The sequence below is a fragment of the Asparagus officinalis genome, unplaced genomic scaffold (assembly GCF_001876935.1).
Source record: "Asparagus officinalis unplaced genomic scaffold, Aspof.V1 AsparagusV1_Un645, whole genome shotgun sequence".
NCBI lineage: Eukaryota > Viridiplantae > Streptophyta > Magnoliopsida > Asparagales > Asparagaceae > Asparagus > Asparagus officinalis.
The window spans coordinates 2793-13154 of record NW_017972906.1 but is presented as its reverse complement, the minus strand read 5'-3'; the positions used below and the strand labels follow the sequence as shown (position 1 = coordinate 13154).

General features: G+C 37.1%; 1 protein-coding gene across 1 annotated transcript in view; it reads left to right on the top strand.

Moving 5' to 3' along the window:
- The window catches only part of LOC109828026 (2-isopropylmalate synthase A-like), a gene marked incomplete at its 5' end in the record, with an annotated part of 18971 nt that extends 12479 nt beyond the window's left edge, over positions 1-6492 (top strand). The window contains 9 exon segments of the mRNA XM_020395060.1: positions 248-360; positions 442-528; positions 1027-1127; positions 3641-3674; positions 3769-3843; positions 4809-4892; positions 4978-5112; positions 5541-5683; positions 6098-6492. Of these exon segments, the coding sequence (XP_020250649.1) occupies positions 248-360; positions 442-528; positions 1027-1127; positions 3641-3674; positions 3769-3843; positions 4809-4892; positions 4978-5112; positions 5541-5683; positions 6098-6239 (914 nt within the window).
- Between the last annotated feature and the right edge of the window lie 3870 nt (positions 6493-10362).

Here is a 10362-nt window from a genome sequence, read left to right as displayed (position 1 = left end):
ACTTAGATTCTCCTAAAATTTTTGAGAAGGATCAAGGAAACATCTTGTAGTTAACCGTTCTAGGAAGGAGTAGTGTTATTGTAGTTGAGAGTACCTTTTTGACCCAGGGAACTGTGTGAAGAGAAGGGTTTAGTCACCTGACGATAATTCTTTTGTTTTTAGCCCAGAATTATATTCTTTTAAAGTCTTTATTTATATGCTTTAAAAACAATATTTTTTTTATAAATAATTAGTTTCATGCGTCAACATTTTCGATTGGATTCTGTGTAGGTTGTCATGGCCATACAGTGTCGTACAGAACAAATGGGAGGGCTTTATACTGCGATAAACACTAAGCATATTTCAATGGCAAGTAAGATGGTAAGTTTTCCTATTTCCATGTGAGAAAGTATGATCAGTTCCTGCAAATGTTGTTTAATATGTATATAGTTTTTATTGTAGGTGGCAGAATACAGTGGGTTGCAAGTGCAACCACATAAAGCTATTGTAGGAGCCAATGCTTTTGCTCATGAAAGTGGCATTCACCAGGTATTCAGCTCTTAGCAATGCAAAGTATATGGAATGTAATTCTTGAAGAATACATAACTTTATAAAATAATCCTTGTGATAGCAGAAAAATAATCTCTTTTGTTGCAAAATAATTGGTATGAATAGGTTATATTTTCGAGCATTGCATCGCGTCAAGGGTGAAATTTAATACTTATAACACTTTGCAAAGAGAGGATTATTATGGTCTTCAATATTCTTGCCTAATGATTTATTTTGGGTTTACGGTTACCCAGTTGCTTTTGTTGCTATTTCTTTTGGTTGCCTTCCTCCATCCATTGAATCTAATGACCTCTATCTATATAGTTATGTTGTCATCCCCTTCATCACTTTGGTTTAGACACGTGAGTTTGCTTGTCCTTTACATTGTGTTACATCAGAAAAAGATACCTCAAATGTTTATTTCCTCTCATATCATATACTGCTGTTTATTTATGATCATTTTGCCTAAACTAAATTTCTTAACATGAATGATTGTAGGACGGAATGCTCAAATTCAAAGGCACTTATGAGATTATGTCTCCTGATGATATTGGATTGTCTCGGTCAAATGAATCCGGTATTGTTCTCGGAAAGCTCAGGTAAAACGTGTTTTGCTAACTGCTTGTTCCTTTCATTGGCCGTTGTTTTTGAAGATGCTCAAATCTTGTCTGGTGCTTGGGTACTTGCCTTTCAAGGTTCACAATATTCCTTAATTTCTGTAATATTTTTTGAAATATTCATGTTTGCTGTTGAGTACAAGCGTACTTCCCAATTCTGTAGTCAAGGTTATCGATAGCAGATAGCGTCGCGTAGCGGTGAGGCATCACTAAGGCTATTTCGGGCTATTACGGCAAAATAGCGGTAAAAAGCGCAAAGTCAAATAGCTGTCTAATTTAGATATGTATAAATACTAAAAAAAGAAAAAATAAAGAAAAATCTAAGAAATTTAAAAGTACATATTGGATGATTTAAAGAGATCTTAAACATGAAATAGACATGTAATCATCACGTAATACCGAAGATGACTGGAGGAGTTAAAAAGTCGTCTTCTTCGAGAAGAAGAGCTTAGGGGTGATAGGACTGCCTTAAGAGGAGCTCACAGTGAAGGAGGTGAGAGGAAGTATCAAGGTAGGTGCCAGAGGTTATGAGAGGTGACGGGAGTATGCTGAAAATCACAAGAGACGGTGGAATGCAATGGTCAATGATTGAGTTTAATTTTAAAAAAATAAGCCTCAAACCGTTTTTAAATAACAGTCAAAAAACAAATTTCGAATGCAATCGCTCACTATTTACTGTTATGACACACTATTGACCGTTTTTGCGAACAAACATATTTCGTAATATGTCACCATTATTGCGCGATAGCGTAGCGTGCAATAGCGTCGCGGGAAGGGACCGCTAACGCTATTAGCGCCGCTATTGCGGGGCTATTTACCGCTATTTATAACAGTCTGTAGTAACTTACGAGTTTGTTGTTCTGCTATCCCACCAATGAATTATTAGTACAGAATGTGCAGTTAAAAACTGGTGAGCTATTTTGATCTATGGCCAATAATGTTGGGATTGAGTTAAGCTACCCTGGGGCGGGGGGTCGGGGTGAATAGGGTTGCATCGAAAAGGATGTTATTTTTAAAAAGTTTTGCAACTAAATAAATGGAAGAAAACAACCAAGCAAACAATCAAACACAAACGCACGATTTTACGTGGTTCAGCATATGCCTACATTCACGGACTTCACCCCAGTGAAATCGATCTACTATATGAGAACGTACCTAACTCCCAAGTTCGTCAAAGCTCGTACATCTGATCATACCTGATCTCACGAAAGCATAAAGCATGATATAACTCTCGGATACTCAATCTATCCCAAGACTGAGAATGCTCGCCGAATCAATTCACGCTTGATCAATGGGTCAAATTGAAAAAGATTTAAGATAAAAATATGTCCCTAAACAATTGAGTTGATCTTTAGTAGATGATGCTGATGTCGCTGCAGAGATCCTTTCTGAGTTATGGCGTGGACATCTTCTTCAAATCACAGGATAATCAAGAGGAAAAGACCAATCAATCTCTCCAATGAAAAACCCTAGCTTCTCTCTTTTCTCTCTCTCAAAAAGAATAATCTCCGCAATCTCTCTTCTCTCTATCCTCTAATCTGTAGGAAAACAGCCCTGGAGATGTATACATAGATAACTCGAAGAAGTGGTTCAGCCCAAACTTGTTGACCAGGCTCCTGGTCCTGACCACCAGCTGCCTGCTCTTGCATCAGCCGCCTTCTTGAAGTTCCAGCCACCTCTGTAAAGGATATCCAAAAGTCCGTTTTCTATTTTGCCAATTTCAGCCGCCTGGACTTCTGTTCAGCCGCCTCTGAAGATTTTCTGAAAGTACCACATTCTGTCTTGTGATTTCAGGCTTCAGCTGCCCGAAGTATATGACCAGCCAGCTGATCTGTTGCTGATTATTATGTGTATTGCTAAAACCTTCATAACTTGAACTATACAACTCTAAATTGAGTTCCGTTTGTTTCTGTAGATTCGTAACAAAGAGACGGTCGCTCTCATGTTCAAAGTTAATTTTAGCTTCTGATATCTTTCCAGGATTAAATGTGAACTTGTATAACCTGCAGACTTCATCTCGAATCACCATCAAATATATTTGGACGTTTGCTACTAATCAAACCAAGTTGATTGTGTGATCAACATCCAACAAATGATGTTTAAAACCTAACAAAACTTGGTGCGAGGATTTTTGAACTTTTTTGAAGATTCGGATTAAAATTTTAAGTGGTTCGAGTCCTTCCGAAGGATCCTTCTTCCCCTGCTCTCTCTGAGTGTGTGCAGTGGTTCAAGTCCTTCCGAAGGATCCTTCCCCCCCTGCTCTCTCTGAGTGTGTGCACACATGCATGTGTGTGTGTGTGCTGTGCATGCATGTGTGCTGTCAGGCACCAGTGTGCCTGTTTTTCAGATGTTCTGCCAATTTTACTTAATGATTTGAATGCAAATTATGGGTTTACATATGTTTCATTCATCTGTGATTTTGAAAGTTATTCTGTAGGATATGAAGCGCAATATTTCTTACTGTTTTGACGACTCTTTTACTGTTGTCTTTGCAGTGGTCGCCATGCTTTGAAATCTAAGCTTTCTGAGGTAAGATCTGATTGCGTACTTTATAGTCTTTTGTAACTGGCTTTTACAATTATTGACTACCTGTATAAACGTCATTATTATTTATGATTTTTAGCTAGGTTATATAATAGACGGGAAGGAACTTGATGATGTGTTCAAGCGCTTCAAAGAAATTGCAGAAAAAAAGAAGGTAAGATGAATCTCTAGTATCCTAAATTGATTGGTTTTTTCTTCTTACCACCCTATTCTGTTTTAAGGGTATGAGAGCATGTTCAAACAATACCGAGATGCAGAATAATTTTAGAATGCATGCTGTATGTATTTCAAAGCATTATCAAAGAGCAAAACATGGATAACACAACCAGTTTGATTAAAATTCTCTTTATGTAACCATCAAGTGAGATTAATTTAACAGCAAACTTCCGTTAACAACCAAGTCATTCTTGCATAACCATCTACAGAATCCAAGACATTCTCATTATGAGGACCCAAATATCAGTACGTGTCGTTTCTAATGAAGAATTAGATCCAATTTTACCTCTAGGAGGAAAGAGACAATATGATGTCATAATTGACATGACACATTGCAATTGAGACACTGTTGCTGACTACATCTATGAACTAACAACATTATTGGCCCCATGAACAATATATTACCATTATTGAGCACTTCTAGGAGACTGAGGAGCAAGCCTAATATGATATGTAGAAATTGAATAATGGGCTTATATTTCTCATGCATTTCTTGATGTTATCTTGAATTTCAAAATCTTTCTTAATTTTGCGGTTGAACTTTTTAAGTCCATGTGACTTATTTGATGACATGGAGTAGTAGACCATCCCTTTTATGTTACATTGTAATTTTTTGGATTTAGTTCATCAATAATAATAAATGGCTAAGAAGGTTAGGTTCTTTCATCCTTCTAAGAAACGTGAGCATTTCCATCTGAGATGACGCTTTATATTTAATGGACATCTGATGATTCTGATCCTTGAAGTAATTGACATACCCTTCAATCTGCATCTCGTGCTTCATTTTTACAAGTTTCTTTTTTGTTTCTTTTGCCTCCATGTAGGTTGGAGTTGCCGACTGTTTAATTAAATATTTTCATGTAGTTAATGAGATAATCCTTTAAAATACTTTGTTTGTGACAGCATATATCTGATGATGACATAGAAGCACTGATTACAAATGAGTTATTTCAACCGAAAGTCATTTGGTCACTTGGTGGTTTACAGGTGAGGCTCTAAGCAAGTTATATTACACTGATGATTTTGTATATGTATGTAATTCTTGTTGGGCCTTTGTGATTTGTAAGCACAGGTTACCTCTGGTTCTCTTGGCCTCTCTACAGCAACCGTGAAGCTTGTTACAGCAGATAATAAAGAGAAGATTGCATGCTCAATAGGAACAGGTCCAGTTGATGCAGCTTATAAAGCTGTCGATAGTATAGTCCAGGTGATTAGAAAATAGTAGTCTTTGCTTTTCAATTGTACAGAAAATCTTTGTACACCCCCCATTCTCAAATATATTTATAGCTGTCTTGAAAATATATTTATATCTGTCTTGAATGTAATATTAGTATGGAAGTTAAAAAAAAAAGTTTCGAGAACCTTCTTTTAGGAGGACCTTAATATCATCATATCCTCATTTATCAACTATCATTTATATCCGGCTTCTGACAATGTAATGAAGTGGCTTAAGCTGTATAACCAATGACTAACTAATATTCTGCGCTTTGAAGTTACCTAATGCATTGCTAAGTCATAAAGCAACCTTTTCTTTAACTAAACAAGATGGCTATGATAGTACTGCGTGTTATATAAGTTAGGAGAAGATGCCTCCTTCTAGCACTGCATTGAATTAGAAAATGCTTTCTTTTTCAGATTCCAGTGACCCTTCTAGAGTACTCGATGAATGCAGTCACAGAAGGTATAGATGCAATTGCCTCAACAAGAGTACGTATTCGTGGAGATGACAGCCCTTTATCTACCCACGCCATGTCAGGAGAAACTATCCGTACTTTCAGGTATTTATATAACGTTTTAATACTATATTCATGTCTTATTATTAGCAGCGAAAGGATGAAAATGACTCGAAGGATAATACTCTCACTTTTTATAATTGGGGTTAATTTCATATATACCCATTTAATCTCAATGTTTTGAACTTACTACCCCTGTAGTGTCATTGTTGCAGATATTGTCCCGGAGATTTTTTTTATTCATTTTACATCAAATAGCCTAGCTAATTTCACCTAGAAACAATAGTAAATTTCCACCAAGGATAAAATGTCCAAAAAAAAAGGCCCTAGGGTGTCTGCCACAATGGAACTATAGAGGTAGTGAGTTCAAACAATGCTACTACAAGGGGTCTACGTGGAATTAACCCTTTATAATTTGTAATGTTTTTTGAACGCGTGCCTTGTTTCGTTTTCCTGCAGTGGAAGTGGAGCAGATGTGGATGTTGTGGTTTCAAGCGTTCGTGCATATCTGAGCGCATTAAACAAGATGTTGGGTTTTAGGGACAGGTCTTCGGGCGAAAGTACAAAGAATAGTAAAAGGGTTATGGTTCAGAGTGGATAGAATTTTCGTTGTGGTAGAAGAAACGGTCTAATTTATGATCTCAAGGGAAGCGTTTCATCTCACTTTCAAGTTTCAAACTGTAGGGTAGAGTGGGTTTATGTACATGACAATGTACTTTTTAAGTGTTATTTTAGTTCTAAAGTTTAGTTAGCCGTAGTCCCTGCTTTTGTTTAGAGAATTAATGAGGTTTGCTTAATGAATGTACTTTATAATAAAAGTTGAGCTGAGTTTATACAAATGCAGCGTTGCTAGATGTTAGCTGTTACTGTCCATTGCCATCTGTCACGTTTCGTGTTGTTGAGGCAAGTATGCATCATGCATCTTTAAATAGGGACTCTGTAAAAACAACAGAATTCCTAATCTAATTAGAGACTCACTGAAAACTAAACATAAAGTCTCATTAACAAGCACAAAAGAGTACTGGATACTAACAGAAGCTTCATCAAACAAGGCCTTACAGAAATCAGGGCGAACTCAAATCAAGTCGCATTGAGCTGTGCTGCTTCTTGTACTTAAGATTCTGGTAACCTCTTCATGAGTATAGTCTTTCTACTCGATTAGCATCAAGAAGAATCTTGCCTTCAGATTCTGCCAATTTCATGTCGACCTCATCTCCATCGTATCCGTAAGACATGAAACTTATTTCATAGCATATAGTTTCTTCTTTCTTAGCAATGAGTACATTATACCCTGCGGAAATATTTAGTGTAATACGCTAAATGAGATGCAACATCTTCTTCCAGTGATTAAGCTTGTAGCGGGCATGCTAAGCTTGTTTTATAGCCAAGAGCTCATTTGACGAATTGATACAAGCAGTTTTGATTATGACTCTAGTAGTCATTATTGTTAACTGCCTTATTGGCGACAATGGCTTCTCTCTCTGGTGAATCAAAAGTCATATGGTACACTGCATCTTGATTTCTAGCATACAATTGTATTTTATCTTATACTATTATAAAGCTGTGTGAGATGTTAAAATATTTTCTTCCAAAAATACCCTTTAAAACACATACATACATCCATAAACTATCTTATATCTTATACTCTTATAAAAGCGTGTAGGATGTTAAAATATTTTCGTCCAAAATTGCCCTTCAAAACACATACATGCATCCATAAAACAAATATATGCATATATCAAAACTTATATACGCAAACACATAAATAAACACATGCATACATACATAAACCACACACTTTCTCATAACCCCCATTAAATTAAATGTAATAAATATCAATTAAAAAATGAAAGAGAAATTAAAAGATTGGGAGCATAAATGGGAGTTGATGCATGGGAAAATGAAGGAAAAATGAAGGGTTGGAAGTTACATTCGGAATAGTTCTGTTTATATTATCCTATACATTATATTATGATAAAAGAATTTGTACAGTGTAGGATAATAATTTGTACCTTATAACTGGGTTTGTGTGTGTGGGTGTGTGGGGTGCGGTATGTTTATCACTGAGTAGGTTGAAATTTCATTATAAAAATCTAAATTTTACTCAATAGATCACTCACCTATTAACCTCCTGGTCCTCCTCACATTCGTAACTTCTCAAACTATCTATTAATTTTCTACTCAACCATAACTTCAATATCCATTAATTCTATTCTTTTTCCATCACTTACCAACCAACGTCCACGCAATCTCTTGATCCGTCTATTACATGACTTCACTCTCCTCGCTATAAATGCAACTTTCACCTCAAATTGAGAGAGAGAGCAGAATGTGGCCAGCAAAAGTAAAGAAAAAACTAGTACAAAGAGTTTCATTTGTACGTAGCAAATCAAAAGATGTCCTTGGCCGATGGTGGATGCAGTGCTCTGCTTCATCAGGTTCGACGCGAAACACAATGGGTAGTTGACGTGGATGAAGAAGAGCGGATAGGTTAGAATTGAAGGACGTCGGAAGTGGACATAATGGTGATCGAGCAGTGCTTTCTTGGTGTCATTGGGTGCACGGCAGTGGCGTAGCTAGGAATTAGAGCTTGAGGAGGCACTCTTATTTATTCTCTTGAAAGAATATTAGAAAACCGATATTCACATTCACATTCGATAACAGCAAGATTTTTTACTCAAAACCCCTACCAAATATTATAGCATATGATGAGCGTTTACAAAGAGAAAAGAGTATTACAACTCCAATAGTATAGTCAGAATTTAGTTAACCAATTCGCCCAAAAAAATGATAATGATATCAAGCTTGAACATGACATTTTTACAAACTAACTCGACAATTTGCCATTTTCCGAAATCAATATATTATTGCACCATTACTGATTGTATCGAGAATATGAGATTTGATAAAATGTTACTAAGCAGATATTTATGAGTTGGTCTCCTACAGTGGATTTCATTTCTATATATCCTCAATTAATTGTCCTCACAATAAAAATCTCAAGAAAAAGTGTAAAAGAAATATGTTTAAAGAACACAAATTAAATTAATGGGTCTGAGAACACATTTTGGTTTAAACAGTTGAAAAGATGAGTTGGATTCCGGTAATTTGAACTAAGAGGTATAACCAGAATCCTATGACAAGAAATTAAGTTGAATGAAATATTCACCTCAGATCAAACATTAGCTAACTATAAGGGGTAATTTGAAATGACTAATAGATTTGATGGACTACATAGCAACTTTAGGGAATTGAGGGACATATTAAAAATTATTAAATATTTGACAGACCAATATCAAAAAATTCCAAATCATTAAGATAAACTATGACAACAATGGAAGGTGGATATGGTTACTATCTCTTTGTAATACACAATCCATCAACTACTCATCAAGTACTTCTTTTAACTAAAGGAGAACATCGAAAGAGGCTCTGATGAACAGTAACTATGCTGGACCAATCAGATTGTTCAAAAATTGCCACCTCATCTTAATTCAAAAATTTCCACCTCATCTCTCTGCTCTCTCTCCAGACTCTCCACACTTCTCAACCACTTGCAAACCCACGTTCACCCTGCTCTCTGTCCAGACTTTCCACACTTCCCAACCACTTGCAAGTTGCAAACCCATGTTCTCCCTGACCTCTCTCAAGACTTTCCACACTTCCCAACCACTTGCAAGTTGCAAACCCACGTTCTCCCTGACCTCTCTCAAGACTTTCCACACTTCCCAAACATTTGCAAACCACATTCCTTTTTATTAAAAACAAGCTGAAATTTTGAAAAACAAAACTCCATGTTCTCTAACCTTACAACTCAATCTCAATCTCTAATGGCGGACTTAGATCTAGCAACCTCCCTTCTCAAATAGTCGCCGGTAATGTCGGATTGATTCCTTGAGATCGCTCTATTTTCTTGACGATCTTTGATTCTTGCAATCAAAATCACTTCTTGGTTGAAAAAAGTAATTTATTTTGTACTTATTGTTGGATTTGGGTGAAGAATCAAACCTCTACAAGAGAGGTCGAGCTCCTTTCAGGCGAGCTCGAGATCCAAACGGGCTAGAGGCTGTCTGGCGAGGTCGACGGCGAGCTCGAGCGAGCGTGAGCTCTACTCTAGTCGAGCGTAGGCATGACGAACCCCTGCAGGCGAGCTCGAGCAACTTCAGGTGAGTGAGCGAGATGTAGGCGGGGTCGATCCAAGACAGGCGAGCTTAAGGCCTTTACAGGCGAGCTCGAGTTCAAGCGTTGTAGGTGAGCTCGAGCTCAAGCGCTGCAGACGAGCTTCGACGACAAGCTGTCACCAGCCTGTCGCTAGGGTTTCCCTATAAAAAGGAAACCCTAGGGCCCGAGATGTTGTCGTTCCCTTTCTTGTCTCTCGCGTTTTTACTGGCGGCTCTCTCTCTCTCTCTCTGCTTTCTCACGATCTCTCTCTCTTTTTCTCCTGTGCTCACGTGATTAGGGAAGGGAATTAAGAGAAAGAGAATTTATTGAGGAGGAATTTATTGAGGGGGAATCAACACTGTAGCTACAGTGTTGATTTGTATTTATTAAGAGATCTCAAGCTTGAGATCTGCTCTTGCATTGTTGTTTTACCGACGCTAACTAAAATCGTCGGGAAAAACATAATTTTTGGCGATGTATTTAACCATACATCGGGAATAAGCGTTGGGAAAAGTGTAATTTGTTGTAGTGAGTGTTAGTAGTCGACTACTAACGCTTGGTTG